The following is an 18,657-nucleotide window of genomic DNA, read 5'->3' on the forward strand; positions in this document are numbered from 1 at the left end:
CTAAAACTTCAAATGCTTGTGCACGTGTAGGCACACACACAAAGAGTGCATAGGCTTCTTAAGTGTGCTTACTTTCTTACTACTAATAATACAAATTTCCCTTTCTTTTGAAATAATCTTTTTTGAGAGGAAATAGATGACTTTTATTTTCAGCTTTATGTATATGGATTTGTGCATGCGCATGCACACACACACGCTCACATTTTGGTCTGTCAGATTTTGCTCTCTGTGCCAGGGAACATGTGTTCCCGCAGAATGGAGACAAGCCACCTCCACCCACCTTGCATATTCTCTCCTGGATCCAAGCTTCTAGGAAATGAGTTCCCCAAAGAGAAAAAACTCTCCTAGAGCCACAGGCCCACATGGCTATCCATGGAGCTCCTCTGCTCCTGTTTATAGAATTCATACTGCTGAAATGTTGCAGCCAGAATTAAATTTGAATTGTGTGCCATGATGTTGGCTTCAATTGTAACATCTATGCCCTTTAGCCTTTGGACTTGAGTCTCAAGTAGAAAGATAGTTATTAAAGTCCAGCATTGTGGGGATAACCCATACTCACTAGAATGACCCATTCATTCATTGCCAGCCAGTAACAGAGGCAAAGAGTCCTCGAGTGGCATATCACCTCCTTATGGGTGATACGCCAGATGACCACATGGGAAGTAGGTGTTGGCAATAACAAGGTGTGGGGATGACAAGATAGAAGAAGAAGAATTGGAAGCCTCTTTGGTAGGTACACTTCAGGAAGAGCTATTCAAGTTAAGACCTGAGGAAAGTATTGGGAGCAAGACATTTAAGGGTATCCTGGTAAATGTTCAACAGTCGGCTCTTTGGGGAGAAAAAGCCACAATTTAAAAGTGTTTGTCATCTTTCATGGTGTAAATATTCCCACCGTGGTTGATTTCAAGTGGCCAGCATGATGTCACTGAGTGGAGTCGGGCAGAGATGTGCACATTTGGCTCTTGTTCCAGCATCCCACTGGATACATTTCTCTAATTAAGGACTTTCCCACAAACACCATCTGAGATGATCACACATGCATTGTGTTAGTAGTTCATAATTGTCCAAATAAGGAACGATAAACATTTAAGAGCATTTTTTTTTTTTTTTTGCCTTAGGACAAGCATTTGTAAAACTCATAGTTAGAAAACCCATTAACTCTCATTGATCTTAGAAATCTTTTCTCCCACCACCTTCCTCCACAATGTTCCCCTCTAATCAAACTGTTCCTCTAAACACACCTCTGATAGAATTTTGCTGTGTTTATTACAACTGGATTGATTTTTATAGACTTTAGTTTTAGGGTAGTTTTAGGTTCACAGCAAAATTGCACTGAAGGTACAGAGATTACCCATACATCCCTTCCCCCAACATATGCATAGCCTTCCCAATTATCCACATTCCCCACCCTAAATTCTTTCGAATTTTCTCATACCTGCGCTTTTGTTCATGATGTTCATGCAACCGGAAATGCTGCCTGCCACTTCTGTTTACCAATCCAACACAGGCCCTTCCAGGCTCAGACAAAACATCTCATACTTTTCCTCTGTGAGCTGTCTCTAAGTCTTCTTTCTTTCACAAGTTTTCTCTCCTCATTCTTTAATACTTTCTCTTTTGCTGTAGGTAGATTACTTTTTCTCTTTGAGAGTATGTAACGTGTTTTCTTGAACTGGATTATAATTATAATCTCTTTGAGAGTCAGGAAAATACCTCAGTACCTGGTTCTCTCAATGCAGTAAGACAATCTGACTACTCACTCTCTGCCTTCTGGTCCTCATTCACAGCCAAAATAGAGCAGGTAAGGTCTAATAATCAAATTAAAATTAGAAGCATCACCTTTGTTAAAATCCTGCTAAAAAAGCTTTAGGTTTGTAGATATAAAAGAATGTCATGAAAATAAATCCAGCATATATTAGCTGCACACTAGGGAGATTTCTTTCCACCAAAATACCTATGTCCTCATTCCTGAGATATGAACACTAACCCTTCCAGAACTATTGTGTGATTGTAAGTCATATAACTGACCTAGATGGCTCCTGGTAGGTTTCAAATAAAATACAAACCTATGTTGTCCTTTAACAAACACCAATAGCAGCAGCAGCAGTAGCATCTCTCTGTCTCTTTCTCAGCTCAAATTAATATTTGCCTTTTGGATTGCCTCAGTAGTATTTCTAGTTCCCAATAATTAACGTACCTAAATTTAGAAAATACAGAAGTGAAAGAGAGCTATCTTAATTCAAACCAATCCTGTAATAGTAAGGCTGATTGTACACTGCTGTATCAATTATCTTTCCCACTAAGGTCTCAAGTGCTATATGATATTTATTTCTAGAGATTCTAAAAATCTCTAAATTTCTAGAGGTTAGTGCTGTGGAACATTATTTTGGTCCTCAAGTGCAAGGATAAATTTTGTGGCATTTTTACAGAAATTAGTATAGACCAAATCTAAGATTGGACTTTGGTCTATAAAAAGGCAAAACAAAACAACAACAAAAAAGTGCTATAACAGATTGGGCCAGGGAGAAGGAGGCTGTTTTATAAAGGTCAATTTTTAAACCCCGCCTACAGAACATGATCTATGCAAAATATATCCACAATATATTCCAAAGCATAATGTCACCGGATAAACCTAAGGAGTGGAACATATGGGGGAATATGAAAAAGAAGGTATTAAAGTCTGAAAACAAGCAGGTTGGTAAGCTCATTAGCTGGGGTGGAATTTTAAAATCTTCACGTGAACGAATATATAAATCAAAATATACACACGCATTCACAGTCATGCGCACTGTATATTCACACATGGTACACTCTACACTGTTACATTATATCTCCACGCTGGAACAGTGAAATTTCATTTTCTTTATAAATGTAAAAGCGCCCTCTGCTGGCCAATCTGAGGTATTTGCATTTTCTAGTTTCACAACAGGGAGATTCAACATAGAATGAGGAAGTTTGGGGAATTTTCTGTAGAACTCTGCACTGAAGTCAGTTTATTCCAAATACAATAAATTTTCTTCATTTTTAATCTCATTTATTTTACTTTTATTTTCTTATAGAGCATTAATTCCTATAGTATAATAAAAATTTCGATGTAAAATAACTACTCACTTGTGACAAAGCAACAGCAGCCAGACAACTAAAAATGATTGTACAACCAATTTTACTTAAACTTAGAGAATTAAAATAATCCAGATAATTATGTATTTGCTATAAGGAAAATATTTTTAATGAAAGAAAATGAATGTGGGCTTGGTGTTCCTCTGATGTTTTCTAGGGAAGCGTGTCCTAGTGAAACACCAAAGTTTTCCAATATTTTCTTGTTATAAATTGATCAGTGACTTCAGACAGCAGAACTATAATATCCAGCATTAAAATTCTACCAATAGTCTGAGAACTACTGAAATACGCTTTAGAAATTATTGTGTTAATTCAGAAACAGGTAAAATAAATAACATTTTTGGTATATCTTAATTATTAATCACTTTTTTAATAGGAAGCAGTTGGAAGGAGAAAGGAAGAAATAGTAGCTTCCAGTGTGGAGACATGAAGAAATCATTCTCCAGAACTATCCACTGGGAAACTCTGATATATCACCCCTAGGATGGATGAAGGAGAGATGATTAAAATTGGTTTCAGGGCGGGCCACCATTGTTAATGCTGGTGTGTCTCACCCATCAGGTGTGTTAAGAAGTAAAATGGGCTGAAAAACAATCTATAAAGAATCTTTGCATTAAAACTATAAATAATTAACATTGTATGCACCAAGACTACTATGCACTAAAAAACAACACTTTAGAAATTGATTTGGAAATAAAAATTAGAGAACTCAATTTAAAATTAGAAATAATTTGAGTCACATTTCTTCCTGCATATCATATTCACAGAATGTGTGCAGCTTAAGTAACAAGTGTCTTTCAATGCCACTTTGGTTAACTGTATTTAAAATCTTAACCCGATATATTGGAATTCAAAATAAAGGTTATACATTATATATATATATATATATATAGGAATTCAAAATAAAGGTTATACATTATCAATATCAACAAGATACACAAAACAAAATTATGCAAATGCATATTATAGACTATGGAATACTTTCACATTTATATTGATTGTTAATTCTGTCAAAGAATGCCTGTATAAGCCAAATCCTTCTACAGTAAATTTTGCAACAAAAATTTCAATCAAAAGAACTCCAATAACTTCTTTGGGCTAATGGTACTTTACAAGTTATTTATGTCAGTAATTCTTAGTTCCGAAGAGCAACAAGAAAATGAAACAGACACTGGAATGATCCACAGCATCTATCAGCAGCAGTGTCTAACCCCTAAAGCAAAGGCACTACATTTTCAGAAATAAGTTACCCTTTGTTACTGCTCTGGAAAAGGCCAGAATGGATTGAACTAACCTGTTTCCAAATCCACATGAGAAGTCCAGATATCACAAAGATCTTACAGACTAGAAGACTGTTAAAGTCTGTGAATTGGATGGAGTCCTCAGATTACTGTACGGCTCACTGTACTCTCACATGTCCTCAGACTATTACATATTTCAATAGTCCTTACTCGTCTTTCACAGTACTTATTATACGACTATTACACAGGACTTGCTGTGCAGCTATTTAGTGACAAGTGTTTGGTTGACACGCTCATCAGTTGAAAGTGCCAGGGAGCAGAAACCATTTCTGTTACATTCCCCCCTATTTATGGTGCTGAGCACTGAACACTACATGCCTGGCATATAATAGGAGTTTGATAAATATTTGTTTAAGGAAAGAAGAGAAAGGAAAAGAGGGAGGGAGAAAGAGAGAAAGGGAAGGAATCTAGGAGGGAAAAAAAATCCTTTCTGTCCTCTAAGGCCATTATTAAGATCCAGATTTTTTTTTCCCCACAAGATGCAGCTTTAAGTTTTATATCAAATAGTAAAAAAATAGAAATTTTAAAAAGTTTTGCCTTTAATTTTGTCCACTTCGAGACTCAGAATCCTCCATAGATAGATAAACCACAGGCTGACAAGATGCATTTGTCTGGCTACTTTTGATGAAAAACCCTCATCTGAGATGCAGGATCATCTCCCAGCCTCCATCCTGTCTTCAGTTCTTTCTAGTGTGGATTTCGAAAATACCAAGCAACCCACAGAGATGTCAGGTAGCCCACCAGGGAAGTTTATTAAAAAGTGAGAACCCCAATCAGATAGTGGATTTTGGCATTCCTATAGAATCATGATTTCTGAAGGAAAGCACAGCTGCTCAAATTGAAAAAAATAACCCTCTAGAATTCAGGTTGAAAAGCTTTGCTACTCTGTACATTAAACCTTGCTACTTAAAGTGTGGTCCAGGACCAGGAGCAGCTGCATCGCCCAGGAGCTTGCGAGAAAGCCAGACTCCCGGGCCCCACACAGAACCTGCTGAATCAGAAACAGCATTTCAACAAGCCCCCTCCTCCAGTTCACTCATACGCACATTAAAGTTTCAGAAGAACTGCATTTAAAAAACAAACACCATAAACAAGGCTAAATAGCAGGCAAATTAGAAAAAATATTGGTACTATTTATGACAAAGGATTGTTATCCTAAATATTTAGGTAGTTCATATAAACCACAGAGAAGAATATAAATACCTTATTGGAAAAATACATAGGTAATTAACAAAAACAACAACAAAAAGGAAGGAACTTATAAAAATGTTTTTCATTAGAGATAAAAAAAATTCAAATTGAAGCAACAAAATACCCAATTGGAAAACTCTGAACATATTATTACCCGCTCTTGTAGAAGAGACTTCAGGGTAATAGGCGCTCTCCTACACTGTTGGAGGACATGGAATTGGTAAAAGTTGCTGGAGTGAAATTTGGCATCAATTATTAAATGTCTTAAAATCGTACGAATCATTTGATCCAGAAATTCCAATTATGTAACACGTTTTTAAGAATTAAACTGAGTCATAAATACAAGGAGTTACTGTGGCAATATTTAAGGTGTAGAAATTTGGAAACATTCTAAATGTTCAACAATTAGTTAATCAATTATAATGCATCCAACGGATGAAACTATTATTCAGTCTTTAAAAATCGTGCTGTAGAAGAATATCTAATGAACACAGGAGAAATGCCATTATCTATAAACATCCAGGTATGTAAAAAGACCTGAAGGATACATACCCACTTGTTAAGAGTAATATGTCAAAGCTGGGGGAGTACGGGTGACTTTTTCTTTGTGTGTTTCTGTGTTTTCCAAATTTCCTGCAATGCAGTCATATTATTTTTGTGAGTAGAAAGTGGTAAATTTTGCAGTGGTGTGCTGGAGTCAGCTTATACTGGCTCACAAGGGCCAATTGTCACATTTTCAGGAATTTTGTGAGCCAGCTGTTAAGCATAGCCATTTAAAACGATTAAATTACATAAACTTACAATTAAATAAATTATATTAAAACAAAGGTAATGAATATTTAAAACTCATCATTTCCTCATCATTTTACTATAATCATCTTTGATGTTGAGGCTATTTATGCCTGTGGTGTCTATATGGTGGCAATGCTATGTAATGGTGTGCACCTCTCTTCCCAGCTGTGTGTTCAGTGACATTATGTTGGAGGCTTGAAATCAGCCTTAGTGGGAGTAGTTACTCCATGGAGATTGGCAAATGCTACAAATCAGGGCTTTTTTCTTTTCCCCAGAGAGCTACTTCCACAACATATCCACACACCACAGACTTGAAGTATCTCCTGAGAAAATAGAATGTAGCCCTTCTGGGGAGAGAGGGGAAGAGAGAAGGATTCTCCTACTATGAACAAATTAGGGAGGGAAGCATAATTAAATTAGTTTGATTCTTCCAGGGCTGTTTCACACCAAAAAGGTGGACATGTTATCTATCTCTCACACCAATTAGTTACTGCAGTTCAAGCCAAACCCAGTTTCGCATCTGTTCACCGTCCTTTCTATAGCTTTGGTTTTAGTCTCTGCAATCAGCTGAACCTCTCTGAGACATCCCAGTGTGTAATATAGGGGGAAAGGTAGTGGTCTTATTTAATTATCAGAGCTTTGGGTGAGTCGAACTAATTAATGTATTTCAAAGTACTATGAAATATAGGGCATGCTTATGATATTTATCACATTACAAGGACCATGGCTAGCTTATAAAGTAAAATTAGAAACAAATGTGTTCATATTCAGAACATATTAATATTGCATTACTTTTGAAAACACTTTTAGCCACAGAGAGAAATTATTTTAATTTAATCTCCTCTAGAAAATTTATTTTAATAAAAATGCTCACAAAACCCCAAAGCCCAAATTTTCTCTCTCTGTTGAACAGATCCTGATATCATCAATGCACCAAGTGATTTTTCTGGAAGTGGCAGTTAGCATACGTAAAGTATGTACATGTTCCAAGTACCTGAAACTACAGAAGAATCTGCATAAGATGATTCCAATGCATTATTCTCCACGTCCCAGACATCCTTCTCTGGACTCGGCTGATCTGTGGCTAGAAGCAGTGGCTCTTTAACTTCGGGACCATCTTCTTGTGATAAATTCTCAGTTTCTAAGAAAAAAAGTATTATAATGTAAACAATAGTGCAATGCAAGTTTTTATACAGTATACAGAATCATTACTGTTATTTTGAAAACAAAAAGGGTGTTCCCAATAGAGATTTACCTGAATATACTTAAATATACTGAATATACTTAGAAATTCTAAACAGAATGTAAACTGTATTGCAATGCAAGCTTTTCTAAGATATAAATTGATGTTATTGTTATTTTGAAAATCAAGTGGAGGTCGCTAGTAGAGATTTGCCTGAATATATTTCAATACTTTGACATTTTAAAAAGCCTGGAACGTGTTTTTTGTTCTGACACAGTATTTTTACTTTTAATATGGACACAATGAGTAATTCTTTTGTAATGATTAAATTTTATCTAAAAAGACAACATAATAAGTATTATGCTAATCATAAGAAAAGTGTGATGATTTCCCATCTGACCATCACCTTTAGGAGGGAAGCCACTTATTCAGTGATACAAAGTCACATTTAAGGCTGAATTAATGAACATGCAAATTGGCGGTGGTTTTCTTTAGCTTGTGTTCTTGCCATTTTGTTTCCTCGCTGTGTGTTCTATACAAGATGTACATATGCTTTAATGTCAGCCGAAATTCATGTATTCTGAATTTCTGGAGATTTTTTACAATTCAAGGAAATATTCTGTATTTGTCCTTTCTCCTTCCCTCCATTTCTCCCTTCCCACCTTTCCTCCTTCAACCACTATGTACTGAGTGTTTTCTTAAGGGCCTAAGTGAGTTACAAGGAAAAACAAGAGTTTCTGTCCTTCCGAAGTTACAATCTGTCAGAGAACACTGATGCCATAAAGAAAATTTTGTAAAGTATCATTTGGGACTAGCCTATCTTAAGGAAAAAGGAGAAAAATGTGTCCTTAGTTTGGAGAATTTCCTGAAGAAAACTATTGTGATTTTGGACTTTCTCTTTGGACAAAACAACTTGACAATATTTGCAACCACATGTTAAGTTATTTGTCAGGCTTATAATCATAATAGTCAACTTATTTTGTGATTGCCATATAAGTACTTTAATATGTTAAATCATTTAATCCTTAAAATAGCCCTAAGTGATAAGTAATATTACTATCCTCATTTCACAGAAGAATAAACTGAGGCACTGGCACCGGGAGGGCAAGCACTCGGCCAAAGTCACACATCCAGGGAAGTGAAGGAGCCAGGATTCACTAAGAATCAGGATCTGGAGCCTAGGCTTCTGTATAGTCTGCTCCAGTCACCATAACAAAATATCATAGACTGAACGGCTTATGCCACAGAAATTTATCTCCTCACAGTTCTGGAGATTGGAAGTCCATGATCAGTATGCCGGCAGGTTGGTGTCTGGAGAGAGCATGCTCCTTAGCTTGCAGAAGGGCCACCTTCGTGCTGTGTCTTCACATGATGGAGAGAGAGAGACAGAGACAGAGATCTCTCTCCCTGGTCCTATAAGGCCACACTGCTATCCGATTAGGGACCATCCTTCTGACCTTTCATTTAACCTGAATTACCTCGTAAAGACATTACCTCCAGATATAGTCACATTGGGGGTTAGGGCTTTAATGTATGAATTTGTCGGGGGGACACCATTCAGGCCATAGCAGCTCCTGACCACAAGAATAACCACGGCTAACTTTGTTCTGGTCATCCAGGCCTGCCAGAAAAATGCTTAGATTCCCATTAAAAGATGCACAGTTCAGCAAACAATATTTAACCCCCTGACTCCCCTGACTGGATTTTCTGAGGAAATGAGAAGTAAACCAGACTTATCTGGAATGAGTAGGTCAGGAGCAACCTGACTGCTGGGAGGGGTGGTGAGAGAGTATAAGAATGCTGAGCCCCAGACAGGGACTGGTATTTGCCATCCAACCTTCAGAAGAAGCTAAGAGACCCCTTTCCACTCTGCCCTCATAAAAGCCCACATATTGGGGTCAACAACCATCATCACCCACTTTAGTCAAATGAGGGAGAAGCCCCAATGTGAGAGGACCCTGCCATGGGACCAGGGAAGGAAAAACGGGTGATGGATAACTGATGCCACTTTTTTTCTTTTCAGAGGCCTTTCTCCCTTCTATAAAGTGCTTAGCCTTGGCCAGCCAGTATACGTGCAGGGGCTGGGAGAGTTTGGATAAACTAGTCCCCAAGCCATTCTGAAACACACACACAAAGACCTAAACATACTACAAAGTTATGACTTACAAAGAGGAAAGGAAAGAAGAAGGCATGTGAATACTAGATGTTTGTGATGAGGTGTGTGATAACATAGGTATGACATGGGAATCACTATATATACTCTACTTGGATTGCTATTGTTTAAAGAATTATAATTTGAAAAATCATATTAAACTTTTCACAAGGCACCTTGCAAAGTGGGACTTCACAATACCTTAGAAAGAAATATGGCCAGGCATGTTGTCAGGAGAATCTAGAAGACAGTTTGGAGCAGATCTTCTAGACTCTTTCCTAAATGCGTATGCCACTGTACACAACTATAAAATGACTAGGTATCCTCCAATTTGGGGGATAGATATGACAAGGTCTTTTGTGATCTGAAAGGCTGCCCATTCCAATATCCCTTGATACACTGAAGTCAAAATTTCTCAGGGAACAAAATAATCTAGACTGTAGGCCTTTCCCTTTGAAGTTCAAGTCCTAGAATATTCGCCATGGATGGAAACAGTCCCATGAGTTCTTGAACAGGAACTCATCATGAGGGGGGTGTTCTGGACTGGGGTCCAGCTCATCCTCGTGGTGTGTGAAATTTGGCCCCATCATATCATGTAACTTCAGCTGGAAGTCACTTCAGACTTAGCCAATGGGCGTTAGAGTTATGATATGGAAACAATGGCCGGGCCATAATGTAGAAATGCAAAAAACCATAATCTTGATGTTGCGAGCAAGTGGTATCACTGAGCCCCCTCTAGAGAATCCAAGCAAAATAAAGATGCTTCTGACTGAGAAGGACTTTTTATACAGTTACACTTTGCTGTGGAAACAGAAGCAATGACAGCAGCAACCCTGGAATCTGCTGGTGGACAGATCATGGAATTACTGCCTGGCTTTTAAAAGCTGGATTGAGGGGGCCGGCCCTGTGGCCGAGCGGTTGAGTTCCCATGCTCCGCTGCAGGCAGCCCAGTGTTTCGTTGGTTCAAATCCTGGGCACGGACATGACACTGCTCATCAAGCCATGCTGATGTGGCAATCCACATGCCACAACTAGGAGGACCCACTACTAAGACTATACAACTATGTACCGGGGGGCTTTGGGGAGAAAAGGGATAAAAATAACATCTTTAAAAAAGCTGGATTGACCACCTTTGGCCGAGTAAGCATCCCCAAATCCTTAAATAATTCCACAGAGGAGGGAGAGCTGCAAGGCTTCTTGAGCTTTTCACTTGTGGGGGTCTTGAACATATGACACTGCACAGCATTTATTTTGGGGTGACGTAAACAGACCTTGCCCAAACATCTTGATTACACTCACGCCTCATGGTTCATCCACACACAGGTCCATGAAGGCCAATTTATAATTCTTTAGGGCTTTTTAATACCTCATAGTAGAAATACTTGACTCTCTCTCTCGCTCTCTCTCTCTCCACATATCTATCTGTGTATGTGTATTTCTAACTTCTGGGCAAAATTAAGCTATTTCATAAAGAGTATAGCATAAAAACATAATATGTTGTTTACTGTAATAATTTAGTAACTGTTTTTAATTTGCATATGTAACTTAGAAAATTGTTTCACGTGTATCTTATTCCATTAGAAAATGTGGTATATGGGAATAGGGACTTTGGACGTCTCATTTGACTCCATATCCCCAGCACCTAGAACAGTGTCTGGTGTATCATTGGCCTCATTATATGTTAATTGAATATCTGACTGACTGACTGAATGAATGAATAGAAGAAGTAACATAAGCTTGAAATGATTATAATCATTTAAATAATTCATTACCAATTACCTTTCGATTTGTCTTACATATGATATTTTTTAAAACATAGGATATATACTCTGAAAAGAAAAATAAGATGGTAGTTTATATTAGATTTACAAATTATATATGTGAAAAGGCTGCAGAACGTAACTTTTATTATAATTGAATAATTTTAAAAACTCACAGGAAAAAGTGTTGAGAAACGTTGACAATTACAGACCTTTCACCAAATTTTCAATAAATTACTTAAAAATGTATAAAAAATATCCAGAAGACCGTGCAACAGAGTTGTAATAACCATTAAAATATTTTCTTTCAATTTATTTGTGTTTCAATGTGAAAATTATCTTGATAAAAATTTTAAGCAATTACTTTGTTTCCAGACTAAGGTCGGTAGTGGAAAGAGTGTTGGACTAGGAGTCAGCTTCCCATATTCTAGCCCAGTTTGCTGAGTTTTGCGATTTGGGGGAAGTTAAGCTTTTCCCATGCAGTGGTTTCCTCATTTGTAAAGGGAATAAAGTAGACGATCTCTCAAATCACTTCCAGTTTTGAAATTTTGATTCTAAATATCCTCATAGTTGGCACTGTGTTTACAGCCTTTATCAAACTCTCAATCACTAGGCAAAATGTACAAACTCCTCCTTAGCAGAATTAGAAATACCTGCAGTGCTTTCGGAACAATTGGTGCCTGTTAGCTCTTGGACAAGTGCGTCATTTCCCGTTTGACTCAGAACAGCCAGAAATGTAGAAAACCAGTTTTCTTTCTGTACAATCCTTTTCAGTAGCTCTCTTACACCTGATTCATTTCCATTATTTTCGGCAGCAGCAATCTGTTTTAAGAGAAAAGTAGAATTAAAGAAGATCAAACATCTTCTGAATAAATTTAAATAGGAACTAGCCTTTAGAAAAATTGAGCAATTAAGCATAAATGTAAATAAAGGCTCGTTTTCAAATACTAAAGAAAATACAGCAATGCCACTTGTAGCAATTCTGGATTCCAGGGGGGAAAAAAATCTCTAGCTAAATGCCTTTTAAATATGCATTTTTTTTAAGCTATTGAGATATTCAAACCTGACACGTAGGAAATAAATGTTTTATCTCTGCCATTCTGCATAAGGGGTGCAAAGAAAGTGTCTTTAATCTCTAGTCATGTTATGTCTATTTACATCAATCTCTTTCTGTATATCTAGGGCTTGCTTGCTTTTTCCTTTCAACCCATGGAGTCTACAAATGGGATCAAAGGAAAATCAAACATTTCTTATTCAATGCCTCTTTCTTCACTATTACCATTATGGAATAAGTAATTACTATCACGATTTATACTCTTGCCTATTTAATATTTGCACTAATTATCGCTATAATAAATTTTTCTTAAATTTGTGTTTACTTACTATCACGAGACAAATTTATTTCAATACTCCTTTTTGAAAGTATGTGGTAGAATTATTTCTATATCCAGTCATTACAATCTTTAGCCTTTATTTAATTTCTCTTTTAGATTAATCTAATAAGTCTTTTTAAATGTGGATCATTTGGGTAATCATTATCACAGTGCATCTCCCCAGCTCTTAATACAGCACCAAACATTTGGAGAACAGACTAACACAAGCCACATTTAGACCAGAAAGAAATTAGACAGGACATCATCAGCTTGCTGTGCCATCAGGCAAGCCACGTCATCTCTCTGGGCTTCATTTCCTACATGTGTAAAATAAGACAATTGAAAATAAATTTCAGGGTTTCTCTATCCTAGCTGCATATTAGATGCATCTGGGGGAGCTTTAGAAAATACTGATATCTAGGATCTACCCCCAAAGATGCTGGTTTGTCTATTTTGGGAAACCAGAAAAATTTTTTAAACAGCACCTCACGATTCTAATCAGCAGCTTAGACAAGAAATATTGACTCACACATTCTCAAAGTTCCTTCTCAACATTTGCCCATCTTCTACATGTATAATTTGGATTGTGTACCGAGATTAATGGTTTCCTACAAAATTTGTCTATTTTCTAGTCCTATAAATATATGCCATAACCTTTCAATGTCAGAAATTTGTTTGCATTTTTGGAACAACGTCTGGCACAAATCCAGTGTTAGCTATTATTAGATGTTAGCAAAAGCATCCACCTTTACAAACATTTCACTAGTGGACACTTACGTAGTACAAGAGTCTATAGCATGATTTCTACCTAATGCATATGTTAGTCTTATTAGCTAATAGTTAATAATGTTATTATAAAGGCTTTGCATATATTAATCCAGAAACCCTCAAGAAGGTACCAATATTAACCCATTTTACAGATAAGAAATCTAAGGCACAGAGAAGTCCAGTTACCTCCCTAAATCAACATAGCTAGTAAATGGCAGAGGTAGGATTTGATCCCAGGCATTTGGCTTCAGAGGTTGAATACTGCCTTCCTGAGCTATCATTATAGCTAATAATTGTCTCCAATTTTAAATTCATTTTCTGGCAAAAAATGATTAAAATGCTTACTTAACTTAATAAAATTTAGATGATTTCAATCCATCTCCCCCACAGCATTTTCTAAGCAGATTCTTGCTCATTTCCTACCTTTTCTCTAACTTCATTAATCTAATGGAAATTCTTTGTCTTCTCTGGTGTTTGTGACATCTTTATTATTATCTGCTAATTTAAGCAATAGTTGTGCTAATTTAAGCAATAATTGCTAAAGATGTTAAATAAGACTGGTTTGAGCACCTTCTTTTAACTCAACTATTCTCTTTTTTAATTACCCCATCCTTTAATCAGCTTTAAATGCATCTGACAAAAGTAATCGAAAGAATTTCTCTAAAAAAAAGAACCAGTGAGGCACTGTAATGAATACTTTTGTTAAAAACCTAAACATAATTATATCCACTAAATTTTCCTCAACTATTAATCAGTTAAGTTGATTTTTACTATAGAATTACATTTGTCAACTTGCTTTGTCCTTATTGAGTTCAGGCATTTGAGGAATCTTATGCCGTTATTTCCTACAAGTATTTTTATTATTTGATTGTGAAACTATGTATAACATTTGCGCAATTTTAGCAGCTTTATCAAGATTGAATTTTTAAGAAATTTCTTTAAGATATTCAAAATTCAAAATGGGGGCTGAAAAGTACATCAATTCCCTTTGAAGCAACCACACATTTTTTTTTTACTTAATCCGTTCTCCTAAAATATAGGAAAGATATTAGATCCCAACATATAAATCCAATTACTGAAATTCTTCTGAAGTGAATATTTAGACTTGAGACTGCAGCAGGCCATATAATGATTGTTACTCATGTTCTTCCCCCACTGAATGTTTTCTCTGAATATGAAGTTATAAATGTCTATGGGTACATTGTTAACTAATTTATGGAATATAAAATAAATATGAATTTGTGGGGGATATAATTTAATGCTTTCATATTCTAAATACTTTGATCTATGTTTTTTCTTTTCAACAGAAATCAGTGGAGAAACCAATCATCTTTCCATTAAGCACTGGCTTAACAACACAATTGTAAAGTTTGATAAAAAATGTTTTCTCTCCCCATTACAACCTTAGATAGCTATTCAAATATAATGATGATTTTTTAACACAGCTGAGCTCAGTGCTCAGTACCAGTAAATCAAGAAGTAAAACTCATGTGTTAAAAACGAAGAACTTCAAAGAACTAGTTCCCCACAAAAGTTGTCTTACCAGCGAATACGTATCGTCATATTGACATAACTAATTTCTTATTAGTGCTTCCTCCTGCTAATAGAGTTCTTATCCATCTTAATTTACCTGACAATACAATGAGCTGAGGGAGACTGACTCAGGTACACAACTTCACGTAGGGGGAACTGGGCTCAGTTTCTAGCTGTGCTGGTCATAGTATGTCTGGTTCTCCTATGTAAATGAAAGGTGTATGCTTTGAACTGACCAGGGCTGAAACATGCACCTCTCTTCAGCTGTTCAGATCAATATTAAGACACTATGAAAATGTTTATATGATCGCTTCTTTTCCAGAGTTCATGGCTGTCTAAGTCAATGGATGTGCCAAGATATCACTAAGCATCCTAAAATAGAGGCAGGTCAGTACAGGGGCACTCCGTTACTGTTAGGGATCATTCTATTAAAATGATCTATAAAGCAATTCTTGTACTTACTGCTGAGTCTCCAGTATTTACAACAGTGCCTTGCATACACTAGACGTTCTTTAACTATTTGTTAGACTAATGAACACTGATTAACACTACAACATAAGCTCCATGAAAGTACAGATAATAACTACATTATTTTCCAATCTTCTCACCACTAGCATGGTGTCTAGCAAAAGATGTCACTTCATAAATTTAAACCAAGTGAATGAATACTCAATCAATTAAATCAGTTTTTTGGGGTAATTCTTGGACACAAAACTAAATCTAGGATCATTTTCGGAAGCTCTGATGTATGAGGGTGCAGGACTAGGTCGTGGATGTGGAAATCCTAAACTAAAATAACAGACCAAGTAGAAAATGCTTACCTGAAAACAAGAAAAGAATTAAAATAAAATATTTTTTAGAAGTCTTGATTTCTTAGTGAAATGCTACTTTATGCTGCAAAAAAAACAAATTTCGAGAACTTATGTCCATCATTCACACATTTCCAAAAGCCTGGCAAGGCAATTCATTATATCATGTGTTCTTATCTTTTGTTCCAGACAACTTTTTAGAAATAAATTCAATCAATCAATCCTTATTAAGCACCAACTCTATACCTACTCCTGGCTAGGTTCTGGGAGCTTAAAGATGAAAGACACAATTTTTCCATCAAATCACAGTTTAATCCAGAGACTTCAAGAAGCAGATCTCAATTTCAACATGGGAGATTTATCAAAATCCCTGAAACTTTAAATTCATAAGGAAATGTAATGAAATAAATGCCGATAAAAGTCATCATCATCATCATATCAAAATAGCTCTTTATTATTTATAAAGCTTTTTCATAAACATGATTTCTCATTCACGTTCACTAAAATACTATGAATGCGAGGAGAAATTATCATTATGTCCATTTTCATGGGTCAGGAAACTTAAATAACTAGGTCCAAAGTAACAAACCCAGTAAGAAACAAAGATGGATCTCAAATTCGGGTCTTCCCATGCCAAATTCCCATGCTTTTCCCACTATACTTTGCTGTCATAAGATAACCACTCACTGATGACCCCCATATTAATATAGATTCTTCTAAACCTAGTGCTTCCTTCTCACTGCCCTCCATAGCTTATTTGAGACTGATAATACATGTAAATTTATAGGTACAAAATTATTCCAGAATCTCACAAAGCCATTCTTCCTCCTTAGAGAGCCTCAAATACATAGCTCCTCCATCTTTCAGAGCCTCTTTTGAAATAGGAATCCAAGTTTGGGTTGTTTTGGCCTTAACTGCTACCAGTACACAAATGTCCCTTTACTCTATATCTTTGTGTCAAATCCCTTGCATTACTGCTAGCTGCCTCCAAGCTTGCCAGAATCAAGAACTTGGATAAAATCTAGCTGGCGGGAATTCAATCCAGGCAAGACAAAAGTGATGCTGATAGGCAGAAGTATTTAGAGTAAATAAGGAGAAGTGCTGTTTCGCTGGCAATCGGGACATCATACCCACCAAACATAAACAGCTTTGTGGTGTTACTGGACTCTGTTGCTTCTGGACTTCCTAACAGCTACTGTGGCTGGAAATGCCATCTTCCATCTCCAGCTGGCTTGAAGGCTGCATACTGTCTTCCAAATTAAGATTCTGCCACAGTGATGTACACATTTGTCATATCCAGCTGGACTACTATAATGCGTTCTAGCTGGTTCTCAATACACAAAACTACATAAACGTTACAGACAACAGTGTAAAGTAATTTACTTGTTGGGAAAACCAGCCATCAAAATTAGATGCATGCTTGGGTCTTGGGACAGGCCCTATGGCTGTCAAGTATGCAAAGGAGCATTAACTTTAGTCACTAAAGACGAAGTCACATCATAGACTAGTGTGAGACCAATGCCCAGAACTTTGTAATGAGGATACAAACAATTGATGAATCAAAAGGAATGAGAGAAAAACAGAAAATTTCAAAATCATAGCACGTTAGACAAAACCTTTGACTTTTAGTCATAGGTTTATTTGCCTATACGCCTTTCAAATTAAGACTTTTGACTCATAATCTTGAATAAGTCAGATTCAAATAGGTCAGCATTTCTATACTTCACAGTACATGCTCACTCAGAGAAAAACAACGAACAATAAACATTACATTAAAGTGTAAAGTCACCTGTAAAATTTACCCTGTCAAAATGCCACCTAAAAAAAAATCCACTATTCTTTCACTATATGAAAACCTGCAACAGGTGACATATTTTTTTAACGAATTATCTCTAACTTTTGATTCCCAGAGAATGTTGAAATTTTGATTAAAGGGAAAAAAAAGTGTGTGTGTGTTCATGTTATATGTAATTTCCCCATTTGGACCAAAATTAAATGGCATAATGTATAATATAGGCCAGAGATTGGCAAATTTTTTCTCCAAAGGCCAGATAATAAATATTTTAGGCTCTGCCGGCTATATAGTCTCTGTCCAACTGCCCTTGGAGCACAAAAGCCATCATAGTATGTAAATGAATGAGCATGGCTGTGTTCCAATGAAACTTTCTTTATGAATCCTGAAAATTCAAAAATCTAAAAACCATTCTTAGCTTTTGGGCCTGCAAAAACCAGTAGCAGGCCAGATTTAACCCATGGGTTATGGTTTGCTAATTCCTGTTCTACAGAACTATGTTATATAAGACATAAAATTCCACACCATCAGAACCTAAATCTCCGGCTCTGCCACTGTCTTCTTGGGAGACCTTGGGCAAGTTATTATCCTGCCTCAGTTTCCTCATCTGTAAAACAGAGTAGCATTAAAAACCTCAGTGAATTATTGCCAGTATGAACTGTGATAACACATTCTGCAAATGATACTAACCTCACATAGTAAGTGTTTAGTAAATGTTACCTGTCAGTAGATATTACTATTCTAGAATTAATTTCTCTTTAGCTTATTCAGAGAAAAGATTAGAAAAACAGCCTTTCTGTGTTTAAATTAATTAAAAAATTATAAGTGCCTAGAGATTCTCTTCTCAAGGAAGGAGGAAACCAAATTCACCCAAAGACATCAAAGA

The 18,657-nt window shown here is 36.3% G+C and overlaps 1 protein-coding gene across 2 annotated transcripts in view; it reads right to left on the bottom strand.

Annotated features, from left to right (window-relative positions):
• IFIH1 (interferon induced with helicase C domain 1) overlaps positions 1 to 18,657 on the bottom strand; it is a 52,070-nt gene that overhangs the window by 32,876 nt on the left and 537 nt on the right. For both annotated transcript variants that reach the window (XM_046658987.1, XM_046658986.1), the window contains exons 2-3: positions 12,150 to 12,318; positions 7,396 to 7,542 (exon numbers count right to left, since the gene is read on the bottom strand). In XM_046658987.1, coding sequence (XP_046514943.1) covers positions 7,396 to 7,542; positions 12,150 to 12,318 — 316 coding nt within the window. The remainder of the gene's footprint in view (positions 1 to 7,395; positions 7,543 to 12,149; positions 12,319 to 18,657) is intronic.

Source organism: Equus quagga, chromosome 4 (assembly GCF_021613505.1).
Source record: "Equus quagga isolate Etosha38 chromosome 4, UCLA_HA_Equagga_1.0, whole genome shotgun sequence".
In the NCBI taxonomy this organism is placed as follows: domain Eukaryota; kingdom Metazoa; phylum Chordata; class Mammalia; order Perissodactyla; family Equidae; genus Equus; species Equus quagga.